This window comes from Bos taurus, chromosome 11 (assembly GCF_002263795.3).
Source record: "Bos taurus isolate L1 Dominette 01449 registration number 42190680 breed Hereford chromosome 11, ARS-UCD2.0, whole genome shotgun sequence".
In the NCBI taxonomy this organism is placed as follows: Eukaryota; Metazoa; Chordata; class Mammalia; order Artiodactyla; family Bovidae; genus Bos; species Bos taurus.
In genome coordinates, this window is record NC_037338.1 from 16,075,317 (window position 1) to 16,088,556 (window position 13,240).

Consider the following 13,240-nt stretch of genomic DNA (forward strand, 5'->3'; position numbering starts at 1 on the left):
TAACAGCAAGATGTGTATATTACTATACCCCAAAATGATAACATTTTCAAATACTAAAGAAATTAGAGGACTTACATATTCCATTAATCCTACATATAAAATCTTTTTGGCTAAAATGGTGCTTCTATGTACTATTCATTTTAAATTATCTATAGTTAGTAGTACATTTGTCATTACAGTTGACAGTCATCATTTGGTAAGTGCTCAGGAAGGTAAAATTCACTGTATAAGTGGCTTCTCTTCCAGACCAAAAAAATACATCTCAGAGCAATAATATATGGTGCTCGTAATTTAGCACTGATGTCATCAGAACCCACTTTTCTCCCCACTTGAACATCCATGTCACCCTAATAGTATAGTCCTCTTCTTAGGAATTCATCTAAATTGATTAAACAGCCACAGATCTGTGCAAAGGAAACAACGTCCAAGGATTTTTTCCCTTAACTAGTGTACCTATCGAAATGCCAGTGGAGAAAGCTGTGATGAATTTCGATTAAAGATCTGCTACTTCATGAGGTACTTACAAACTTAATTGTCTTGTTTCTGGTTCTGGAATTATTGACAGTTTTCTTTTCCCCAAACTACAGACCTAATCTGACAGTAAAATGGACTCAAGTCCCCCTTTTGTTGATTTCATTAAAAATGGCTCTCCTCTGTTGCTGGCGGCTTCCCTGGTGGCTCAGACAGGAAAGCGTCTGCCTACAATGCGGGAGACCAGGGTTCGATCCCTGGGTCGGAAAGATCTTCTGGAGAAGGAAATGGCAACCCACTCCAGTACTCTTGCCTGGAAACTCCGATGGACGGAAAAGCCTGGTAGGCTACAGTCCATAGGGTCGCAAAGAGTCCGACACGACTTCACTTTCACTTTCTGTTGCTGGGGACATAGAATTTATCTTTCTTTTGGACAATTAAGCACTGGTCAGTGTGTTTAGGGGATGAAAGCAGCTCCGAGAAAGAGTGCATTCATTTTTTTTTCTACTCCCTCACTGTACACATTCCCACCTACTTGCCATGAGTTGGGAGAAGGGTTTCTTCTCAGCTGTGGCTCTAGAGAGAAAGAGACTCTCAAAGTAGGAGTGGTGGACTTGGGTCCTTGATTGAAGCAGGAAAGAGCAAGACTCAACCTGATAGATGGGGGATAAGAGATTGCTAATTTGAGGTATGGTCTTGAAACATTGTTAAATGTAATCTGTAAAATGACACCATAGTTTCCACAGAGATCTAGCTTGAAATCTTCTGGTTGTCAAACATACTTGATGTCTTTTAGGTACTGGATTGTGAAATTTCCTGCAGAGTTTAATTTGGACCTCGGTTTGATCCGTATGACTGAGGAATTCCGGGAAGTAGCTAGTCAACTGGGATACGAGAAACACACCAGTCTCATCGACATATCCAGCATGTAAGAATGGTGCAAGCTTCTTTCAAATATGATGAGTCTGCTTTTTGGGGGAGGGAGTAGTGATGATCCCACTTGACCTCCATCCATACCTGTTCAGAACCAAGGTGTGCTTCTTTGAGGAAAGCTTTGCTGCGAAGAGCACAGTCCCGTTGGCCACAGTTTAGCTCTCCAAGCTTCAATTTCTGTGTTTGTGAAGTAGAAATTGTACCTTTCTCATGGGGTTATAATGAGCACCCAAGAGGTACATGTGATAATATGTGAAAGTGTTTGACACCTAACAGATGCTCAGTACTTGGTTACTGAATCTAGTCTCCTATGCCCTTGCCACTGTGTTCTGTGGATCAGCAGCTCCGGCATTAGCTGGGGGCGGGGGCTCAATAGAGACATAGAATCTCATGCCCCACCCTAAAGCTGCAGAATTGGAAACTGCATTTTAGTAAGATTCCCAAGTGATACATATGCTCATTCAATTTCGAGATGCTCTGTACCATGGTGCTTCTCATGTCGGCCTGAGGCTGTGCAAATGTGGACCATAGCTGTGCCATGAACTGATCAGCTCAGTAATTAGGAACTTGGTGCTAATTAGGCTAGCATTTTATATTACTAGCTAACTTTATAGATAAAGCTATTTTAGGGTTTTAAGTATTATTATCCATATTGAAAATATATATACTTTTGTGTCCTAGGCATTCATACTCTAGTCTTCTTTCCTAAAATACTTCTTCAAGAGTGATCCATGGTGAATGGTCCTGGGATTATTAGGGGTATTGTTAAAAATATAGATTATTCAGCCCAACTCCTCTACTTACTAGCTATGTGAGCTTGGATAAATTTTTAACTTCTTTGTGCCTATTTTTTCTCATCTTTAAAATGGAAGTAATAATAGTATTACCTGATGGAGTTGTGAAGATTTAATGAGTTAATACCTGTGATTATAGTGGTGCCTGGGACATCAAGCGTTTGATAAATGTTGATGTTAAAAATAGATTATTCAGATTATTCATTCCTAGTAAGTCAGAATGTCTGGTAGTGAGGTCCAGGCCTCTGTTTTTATAACAAGCTTTTCAGATAATCCATATGTTGCTGACCATATGGATTTTGGTGGTTTCCATCCCAACTATATATTGACAAAATCCCTCATGATTCAGACCTTACTGCTCACAAGAAAGACCAAGGAAGAGATTCTGGATGAATCCATGCAAACCAACCCTGTCTGGAGAAACAACTTGAAGATTATGTTCTATTGGCAATGGGTCAGTGGGTTTCTCTTCAAACATGAAGGGCAGGGTGTGTATTTTGCACAAGCCCCTGGAAGCAGGCCAAGAGTTAGAGAGTCAGTAGGTTAATAACTTCCACTGAGTGCAATGGGCTTTCAGCACATTGACCAGACTTGCTTTTCTTTCATAGTCCTTCCTATGACTGGATGAGAAGAGTCACACAGAGAAAAAAAGTATCCAAGAAGGGAAAAGCCTGTCTGCTGTTCGACCATCTGGAGCCCATTGAATTGGCCGAGCACCTCACTTTTCTGGAGCATAAATCTTTTAGAAGGATCTCAGTAAGAAACTGGACATTTATTCTTCCAAGGATAACAACCTCCATGCCAACTTTCCCAAGAGCTGCATTTTCATACTCTGAACTGTTGGCAGCCTCTGTCACTGTGCTCCTCTGGAAAAGTGCCCTTAATTCACAGGAACAATCCCTTTTAACCAAAGATAAATATTATCCTGTCTTTCTTTTATGGCTCAGGAGCTATATTTCTGTCGCTATTTTCAATGTCTCCTTTCATAGGATTAAAGCATGATTTTCTAAATACTTGGTGGAGATTTAACCATTCAAGGTTTATTTAGCTCCATTGATGTCTCCCAAGTGAACACATTTGGCTGGGCCCTTCATTTGGGGGGGAAGAAATATTTATTTAGGTTGGGATTTGTATAAATGCCTAATTATGGGTATAGGTTGAAATTAGGAACTGTAAGCTTTCTGAAGAATCTTAACATTAGGCTGTTTCTTTCTCAGGGATGGAGATCTTGGATTAAATTTTTCTTTCTTTCTTTGTCCTGATAGAATTCCTTCTCTATGACCCCTTTCTTCCTTTCGACTGTGGTCTTTTCCTAGCCACCGACTCACTCACTTTCCATTTGTTATACTATTTCCACAGTTGTTCACAAGTAGCTTTTGTCTTTGTCTCACCAACTTTTGGGCATGTCACTCCTTTTCCAAGATGCCAAAGAATGAATTACATTATTGCTTGCAAAGAAAAACATGAGGTCAGAAGTATGGATTTCTGAAAGACTGATTCTTTTCACTAAGTAATCCTGCTTGGAGAGGACCTTTTGAGACCCCACAGGCAGGCCATGAGAGGAAACCTCGTGCTCTGTTTATATGATAGGAGGCTCTTGTGTATTAATATTAATATCTGATGACTCCCATGCTGACTTCAAGAAAATGTATCTGTTTTGCAAAAGAGTGGCCTTACTTCAGCTACTATTTTTTTTTCTCTTCTTTTCTTGAGAACAATTTTGCAAGCTTATTCTGACTTGAAATTATGATCGTTATGTTCATTTCCTCTTCTTTAATGCATGCCATTGTATCTCAAACTTGCCCAACCATTGGAATCACCAGTAGGGGTGAAAAATGGAGATTCTTAGATTATTCCTCTGGAACAGTGATCCTTTAGGTCTAACAGGTTTCCTGAAACCAGTGTTTTAGCAAATGCCCCATGTGGATCTTAAGATCCAGCAAATTTTGGACTCACTGGAATGTGACTTTGAGTCTTGTCCCTTGCTCTCCTCACCAACACTATGGTGTGTAATAATTGTGTGTCTGTGTATGGGAGAGTGAAATGCAGTGAAACAGCATGTTAAAGGTACAGATTATAGTCATTATTCATAGTATATTCATATGTGTAAGATGCCATGTAAGTGTGAAATGAAAGAAATAGTGATGTTGTTGTGAAACAGTGTCTCACCTCTTCCATGAAACATTCTAATTTATGATTTTTCAAAGACTCCATTATAACTCAGAGTCTCTGATTCTTGCTTTACTAGTTCACTGATTACCAAAGCTATGTCATCCATGGCTGCCTGGAGAATAACCCAACCTTGGAGAGATCTATTGCTTTATTTAATGGAATCTCTAAGTGGGTCCAGTTGATGGTTCTTAGCAAACCAACTCCTCAGCAGAGAGCAGAAGTCATCACAAAGTTTATCAATGTTGCCAAGGTATGTATGTCTGTTAATTAGACTGGGATTCTTAAAGCATTCTAGATATTCATTCACTTGGTTGAGAAATGTCATTGAAGAAATTTGAAATTCACAATGTAGAAGGTAATTAAACTACTAAATGCCTAATGAACAAATATACTTCTCTCATGCAAGAAGATTGCTTTTAATTGGCAACACTTGGAAGTATTTAATGTAGCTATTTTCTGTGAGAGGATTGGTATATTTTTCTAGTGTTTCTAGTACATTTTTCTAGAGTTTCGTTTGTATTTCATTTTGAATTGATATTGTTTTTCCTACATCCTTATTATTAAAATTGTACATGACTTCATCTGTACTGCCAAAAGGTGAGAATAATTCAAAAATTGTTACAAAGTATTGAAGTTAACATTTTTTTTATTGCAGAAACTCCTTCAGCTCAAAAATTTTAACACCCTGATGGCAGTGGTGGGAGGCCTTAGTCATAGTTCCATTTCCCGGCTCAAAGAGACCCATTCTCATCTTTCTTCAGAAGTTACAAAGGTACAGTGAACCAGATCATAATCCCAAGTAAAAAGTTTGCTTAGAAATTGTTTAGAGGTAGGATGATCCTAACAAATGTCACTCAGAAGGGGAAAGTTTTCTTCTTAGACAATAGGAGGTTATGGCCATACCTCCTGGAAAAACAGAATAGAAGTGGCAGCAAGTGTTCAGTACAAATGCTTTTAAGCCCCATTAACATATTCTAGACATCCTGGAATGTGAAGTCAAGTGGGCCTTAGGAAGCATCACTACGAACAAAGCTAGTGGAGATGATGGAATTCCAGTTGAGCTATTTCAAATCCTGAAAGATGATGCTGTGAAAGTGCTGCACTCAATATGCCAGCAAATTTGGAAAACTTAGCAGTGGCCACAGGACTGGAAAAGGTCAGTTTTCATTCCAATCCCAAAGAAAGGCAATGCCAAAGAATGTTCAAACTACCACACAATTACGCTCATCTCACACGCTAGTAAGGTAATGCTCAAAATTCTCCAAGCCAGGCTTCAGCAATACGTGAACCATGAACATCCAGATGGTCAAGATGGTTTTAGAAAAGGCAGAGGAACCAGAGATCAAATTGCCAACATCCACTGGATCATGGAAAAAGCAAGAGAGTTCCAGGAAAACATCTATTTCTGCTTTATTGACTATGCCAAAGCCTTTGACTGTGTGGATCACAATCAACGGTGGAAAATTCTGAAAGAGATGGGAATACCAGACCACCTGACCTGCCTCTTGAGAAATCTGTATGCAGGTCAGGAAGCAACAGTTAGAACTGGACATGGAACAACAGACTGGTTCCAAATAGGAAAAGGAGTACGTCAAGGCTGTATATTGTCGCCCTGCTTATTTAACTTATATGCAGAGTACATCATGAGAAACACTGGGCTGGGGGAAGCACAAGCTGGATTCAAGATTGCTGGGAGAAATATCAATAACCTCAAATATGCAGATGACACCACCCTTATGGCAGAAAGTGAAGAGGAACTCAAAAGCCTATTGATGAAAGTGAAAGAGGAGAGTGGAAAAGTTGGCTTAAAGCTCAACATTCAGAAAACGAAGATCATGGCATCTGGTCTCATCACTTCATGGGAAATAGATGGGGAAACAGTGGAAACAGTGTTAGACTTTATTTTTTTGAGCTCCAAAATCACTACAGATGGTGACTGCGGCCATGAAATTAAAAGACACTTACTCCTTTAAGAAAAGTTATAACCAACCTAGATAGCATATTCAAAAGCAGAGACATTGCTTTGCCAACAAACGTCCGGCTAGTCAACGCTATGGTTTTTTCTGTGGTCATGTATGGACGTGAGAGTTGGACTGTGAAGAAAGCTGAGCGCCGAAGAATTGATGCTTTTGAACTGTGGTGTTGGAGAAGACTCTTGAGAGTCCCTTGTACTGCAAGGAGATCCAACCAGTCCATTATAAAGGAGATCAGCCCTGGGTGTTCTTTGGAAGGAGTGAAACTCCAGTACTATGGCCACCTTATGCGAAGAATTGACTCATTGGAAAAGACTCTGATGCTGGGTAGGATTGGGGGCAGGAGGAAAAGGGGATGGCAGAGGATGAGATGGCTGGATGGCATCACTGACTCAATGGATGTGAGTTTGAGTGAACTCTGGGAGATGGAGATGGACAGGGAGGCCTGGCGTGCTGTGATTCATGGGGTCGCAGAGAGTCAGACACAACTGAGCGACTGAACTCAGCTGAACTGAACATATTGTAGCTGTAAATATTCAATAAATATGTATTTGGTGCTTACTATTTGATAGGTATTGTGAAATACATGAAGGTTACAAGGCAAATAAGACAGATATCATTCCTATTATCCGCTCCTCAAATGAAGTCATTAAACACTGGCTCTCTTCATAGAACTGGATTCAACACGGTGGAAGATACAAAAGAAGAGGGAGGGGACAGAAAGAAATCTTTTGGATAGAAAGCCTCCAGATTTATAGCTGAGTTTCCAGGAACAAAAATAATTTAAAGCAATGATTGTTTGCCAAACTGAACTTTTTCCAGACTGCAATTAAATTTTTCCTTATTGAGCGAAAAAGAACATTTCATCCTTATCAAAAGATTTCCCTGTAAAAGTGTACTTTGCTGTATCAGTGAGGACACTTTCAGCTATAAGTTAGAATAAAAATCTTGGAATTGCCTAAATAATAAGGAAATGGATTGTGTCACATACCTGGAAAGTCCAGAGGCAGGACCAAGCCCATGCACGGCTGACCAGAACTCTGGCTCAACTGCTCTGGATTCCTCTGAGTGTGAGGTTTTTGTTTTTGTTTTTCATCAGACTGATTTCCCTCCTGACTGGGTTGTCTGCAACAATGGAAAAATTTTGCTCTTTTGTTTATGAAAGTTGGACATAGGGAAAACTTCTCTCTAGCTTTGTCCCCCTGGAATAAAGACCTTCTTTTTTAGGCAGATTGGACCCTCTCAAATCACATGCCCACCCCTGGGCCAATGACAGTATCCAGTGGAATGCAACATGTTGATTGGCTTAACTCTTATTCCTGAACCAATCATAAACCAGAGGGATGAAATTATGATCATGGTAGATCAGAACCTATGCTTGGACTTGGGCATGGAAACAGCTCCATCTGAGACACATGGGAAAGAGTACACTAGTCAAAGCTAGGGTCTGTAAGGAAGGTCTGGTTGCTGTTAGACAACCAACAATAACTTGTTCATATGAACAGGAGAATTTAAGCCACAGGAGCGCTGCTGACTGACCTCAAACACTGTACTCATTTCAAGTATAATGGGGCTCATTATGTGTTTCATTTCCCTTTAGATTAGTACTGAATTTCCAGTAGAGAGCAAAACATATTTTAAATGTGAAAATAAGAATTCAACGGAAAAAAATGGAAAAAAAAAGATAATTCAATGGAGGCTCATAGAGGCTTGGAACCACCAGTGTATATTGAAAAATTATTTATTCAAACTCCTCTTTCTTACAGAAAAAGAAACCTAATGTCCCTAAAAGTGAAGTGACTTGCTTAAGGTCACCTTCTTAGCGGCAGAGTCCAAAACCACAGCTATCTCACACATCAATATGACTGTTCCTGCCCCCATCCTGTGCCCTTCAAGTTATATCTTGAATGCAACTTTCTTGGAACTAGGAAATTCTAATATACTGCATATGTTAAATATAATATATGCTTATTTTTTGGATTATAATATTTCCATGAATTATTAAATACTTATATAATGATTCAGTTTAACATCTCAATATCCCTAGTAGGTAGGCAGAGGTGTGGGCTATTTCTGTTTTGTAGCAGAATGGAACAGGCTGTCCAATTCATAGTCAGGTTTTCTAACTTTCTTTTTCCTGGTTAGTATCTCCCTGCATCAATGTTGGTGCAATCAATACTTCTCTTGGTAGCAGAGGAATTTCCTAGCCACACACTGTTGGGCCTGGGGGTGGGCAGAAGGGAAGGCTGTTTGAAAATCTACTTTTCCATCTGTTCTCAGAACTGGAATGAAATGATGGAGCTGGTCTCCTCCAATGGCAATTACTGTAATTACCGCAAGGCTTTTGCAGACTGCGACGGCTTCAAAATCCCAATCCTTGGCGTCCACTTGAAAGACTTGATAGCAGTCCATGTCATTTTCCCAGACTGGACAGAGGAGAACAAAGTGAACATTGTGAAAATGCACCAGCTCTCCGTTACCCTGAGTGAACTGGTGTCCCTGCAGAATGCCTCTCACCACTTGGAACCCAACCTGGATTTGATCAACTTGCTTACGGTGAGTTCAACGGGCTGGAGCTTGTGCTCCAATAGACTGGAGCTTGAACCTCACCTCCCAGGGGATGCAGGAAGATTCCCGCCAGCAGTTCACAATGAGGGCAGGGGAGGGGTGGGATGTGGGGTCAGTGGTTGGAAAGAAATCTCAAAGGAGGAAGGGTGGGGAAGCCACACCTGTAACCTGCGTAAGTTCAAACTGTTAAATATGATCTCCAAGCGAAGAAAATTCCGTTTGCTTTGAGGATCCCAGTCTCTGCCCCCGCAGCTCTGGTTTCTGGAGTTCTTAGAGAGGCCCTCCAGCTCTGTCCTCAGGGCCTCACAATCCTGAATCACACTAATCTAATCCTGCATCACACACATCCCCTGGGAGGTGAGGTTCAAGAGAAGCTCACTGGCTTCTCTGGATCCTCACCGCATAGCTGTAGCTGAAGCCTGGAGTAAAACAGGAACCTCCTCCAAGATCTCCCTACCCCCACTCCCACCAACCTCCCCAAACCCCCAGAGGCACCTCCCAATCTGGCCCTGGAGGCCCTTCAGGACTTGCTTTCTGACTCTTAGTCTCTCCTCATTTCTGATCACCCGATCCCACATCACACCTGCCTTTGAGGAGTATGGGGCTTACACTTTCCACCAGTAATTGCTGCCTTCTACTTTCTGGCCATTGCATTTTCTTGGAAAATCCTTTCCTTAGCCCTCCATCCCACCGCCCCCCTCCCCCTGGCACCCGATGACTAGCTTAAATTTAAATGCCTCTCTTTATTTAGATGCTCTCAGGGAGCATTCTGTTTCCCTCCAAAGCAGTAATGCATCTGTCACCTTGCACTTTGTTGCCCTTGCACTTTGTACTTTCTTATCTATAGGAGGTAACACTTGACATTAGATTTGGTTTTTTTTCTGTCTACTTGCCTTATGCATAGCGTGTCCCCAGCACCTTCCATAGTACCTGGCATACGTAGGGGCTCAACAGATGAACTGAACGCTATAATTAGGAATGATGTCGGTTGGAAGAAAGTAACCCATTTCTCATCATTTTATTAGTATTAGTGGCACACACAGTTAGCTGGTCTCTAGGTCCTAGCACTTTTAGATACACAGGTGTGTAGAAGAGAATATTTCCCATTGGCTGCTTCTTTGTAAGGGGGGAAAAGAGGCATAAGCAAATTCTCTCAGCTTAGCTGAAACAAGTGGAGGAGTAACTTCCTTGTTTGGGTTTATGACACTGTAACATTTGAAACTTGGCTTCAATACTGAATTAACTACTTCCTTGCAACGGCCATAGGAAATGAAAACAACAATCCCTCTGAAGCTCTGAAGGGCTAAATCCTCTAGGGCTGCTGCATTGGAATAAGAGTGTGGTTCCTAGACCTTCTCACCCACTGTTCCTAGAACACAGAATTGTCTACCAAAGAGTTGACCCCCTAGGTGTAGGCAATAATGGCAACTGCCTTCTTTGTATAAAGCAGAAGTGGCCAACACATAGAAACACAAATCTCTTGGGGTTCAGATTGTGTGACAAATAATAAACACACAGACATTCTCACTGGGTGTGGGGGGCATCTCACAATCATCCAGGCACCTGCATTTATTAATCATTTGCCATGTAAATCTGTTTCTATGAATAAGTGACCAGAGTTGTAGCCCCAATCAGACTGTGTAAACCCACACACACAGGTGATGTCTGCAGACCAGTCTCAGGGTGTAGCCGAGGTTTCAAGTGTCTGTGTTCAGACTGTCTCCCTATCCTCAGTGGAGGATAGCTTCACATAGCAGGTGCCTACACCTGGGCAGCTTCTCATCTGGAAAAAAGACAACGATAGAGTAGGGGAAATAATTTTTAATTGTAAATGCAGCAAGCAACATCATGACAGAGAAATCTTAAAGGGTTTTGAATTAAATTTTGGGATGCTGATGGAAAAATCTGAATTCCAGAGGTAAAAGCTAAGAAATAATTGGGTTTTTGCTGAGAAGGAAAGAAAAAGGAAAAAAACCTCAATCTCTAGCTATCTCTCTGTCTCAGAAATTGAAGGAAAATTTAGAAGCCACCAGGCATCATATTTCTGGAGAAGGCAATGGCAACCCACTCCAGTACTCTTGCCTGGAAAATCCCATGGATGGAGGAGCCTGGTAGGCTGCAGTCTATGGGGTTGCACAAAGTCGGACACGACTGAAGCGACTTAGCAGCAGCAGCAGCAGGCATCAGAGTCGGACACGACTGAGCGACTTTTCTTTCACTTTTCACTTTCATTCATTGGAGAAGGAAATGGCAACCCACTCCAGTGTTCTTGCCTGGAGAGTCCCAGGGACGGGACAGCCTGGTGGGCTGCCGTCTCTGGGGTTGCACAAAGTTGGACACGACTGAAGCGACTTAGCAGCAGCAGCAGCAGGCATCATATTTAGTCATAGCAGTGGTAGTAGAGTGTAGTATCCGGGCCAGAATCTCTGATGGGAGATTTAGCTGTTAACCTTGCCTCTGCAGTTTTTTAGCTTTGTCTCCTTACTAACTGACTTTGGATTGTTTTCCTAAAGAGTTTTGTGCTCATTTGTGAGGTCTCACCCAGTTCTGAACTTCTGTGGTTCTAGATGTAAGGAATGGTGAAGCCTTGAGACTAAGGAACCAAGTGTCAGCCCAATCCCATGGTCCCAGCCCAGCACACATCAAGATAGCAGATTTCCAGAGATGAGCACAATCATCAAGTCAGTTCCTACTTACAGCCAAGAGCCTTACTCTCTCCCCACAGCCAAGGAGGAAGTTCAGTGCGTTCATTCTTCCTGGCCATAGGCAGATTAATCTCCTCAGAATCAGGGTGGAGGAGGATCCCAGGACATGTTCACTGGAGCCCAGTGGACATTTCATGAACCACATACATGTTGGAATGAGAACCATATGATTGACGGCAGCTGCCCAAATGCATGTGAGGTCATTCTTAGGCACAGCATTGAAGGGGTGATTCTTTCTGCTCCAAGACCCTAGGTCAAGTTTCTGCCTGAAGTGACTGCTTCTAAATATGGCCCCTGGTGAGGAAGCTGATATCAGTTGAGAGCTCCAAAAAAAGGAAAATAAGAACTTTTAAGTTCGTTAACAATTCCTATGTATTTGCCCGCTCTATGTATAGCAATGCTTGAACTTGCTGTAGTAATTGATTCAAGTTTTCACAGCACTTTTCACATATATTGCCTCAGTAGATTCTCACACATGCCCTGTGATGTAGCCTGGGCAGGTCAGAGGGTATAACATCACCCCTGCTCCTTCCTGTTTTAGAAATGCAGAAGCTGAGAGTCATAAAGGACAAAAAAGCTTGCATATAACCAACTTCTGAATCCCCAGTTTGGATGTTTCTCTCTCTCACGCTCTGATGGACATTTACTCAGTAATGTGGGAATATTGCTGATATTTGTATTATTTTGCATCTTTGAAAATTAAATAATCTCTCTTTTCTTAGGTGTCAGTCATATCCAACTCTTTATGACCCCATGGACTATACAGTCCATGGAATTCTTCAGGCCAGAATACTGGAGTGGGTAGCCTTTCCCTTCTTCAGGGGGTCTTTCCAACCCAGGGATCGAACCTGGGTCTCCTGCATTGCAGACAGGTTCTTTTTTTTTTTTTAATATAAGTTTATTTATTTTAATTGGAGGCTAATTACTTTACAATATTGTATTGGTTTTGCCATACATCAACATGAATCTTCCATGGCTGTACACATGTTCTCCATCCTGAAACTCCCTCCCACCTTTCCTCCCCATACCATCCCTCTGGGTCATCCTAGTGCACCAGCCCCGAGCATCCTCTATCATGCATTGAACCTGGACTGGTGATTCATTTCACGTATGATATTATACATGTTTCAATGCCATTTTCCCAATGTAGACAGATTCTTTATCAGCTGAGCCACAATGGAAGCCCAAGAATACTGGAGTGGGTAGCCTATCCCTTCTCCAGGGGATCTTCCTGACCCAGGAATCGAACCAGGGTCTCCTGCATTGCAGGTGGATTCTTTACTAACTGAGCTATGGGGGAAGCATGTAAGAACAAGTTAATTACAAAACAAAATCTATGTGAGCAGGAGCTCTGTTTGCCATTTTTTTTATTGTAACCTTAGCCCCGCGAACAGCACTGGGCACACATGAAAGAAAGGCGACCATGCCACCAAACTGCTGTGATTTGGGTTATTCCCTGTTTGAGGGAAGATCTGGAGAAGACCCTTTCCATTATGATCCTAATTCATGTAACCAGGAGCTTTCAGACTGAGGTTTCTTGTTTCACGGTACATGAAATAGTCTGTTCTTTTTCATAGTATTTTTAGATCTATCAGTTACGTTTACCATTCTGAGTATATGCAAA

General features: G+C 41.6%; 1 protein-coding gene across 7 annotated transcripts in view; it reads left to right on the forward strand.

The window, feature by feature from the left end:
- Window positions 1-13,240, forward strand: part of RASGRP3 (RAS guanyl releasing protein 3) — a 117,656-nt gene that overhangs the window by 76,823 nt on the left and 27,593 nt on the right. For all 7 annotated transcript variants that reach the window (XM_059891278.1, XM_015473410.3, XM_015473411.3 and 4 more), the window contains 6 exons: window positions 454-516; window positions 1,268-1,399; window positions 2,807-2,954; window positions 4,447-4,620; window positions 5,026-5,142; window positions 8,624-8,899. In XM_059891278.1, the coding sequence (XP_059747261.1) occupies window positions 454-516; window positions 1,268-1,399; window positions 2,807-2,954; window positions 4,447-4,620; window positions 5,026-5,142; window positions 8,624-8,899 (910 nt within the window). The remainder of the gene's footprint in view (window positions 1-453; window positions 517-1,267; window positions 1,400-2,806; window positions 2,955-4,446; window positions 4,621-5,025; window positions 5,143-8,623; window positions 8,900-13,240) is intronic.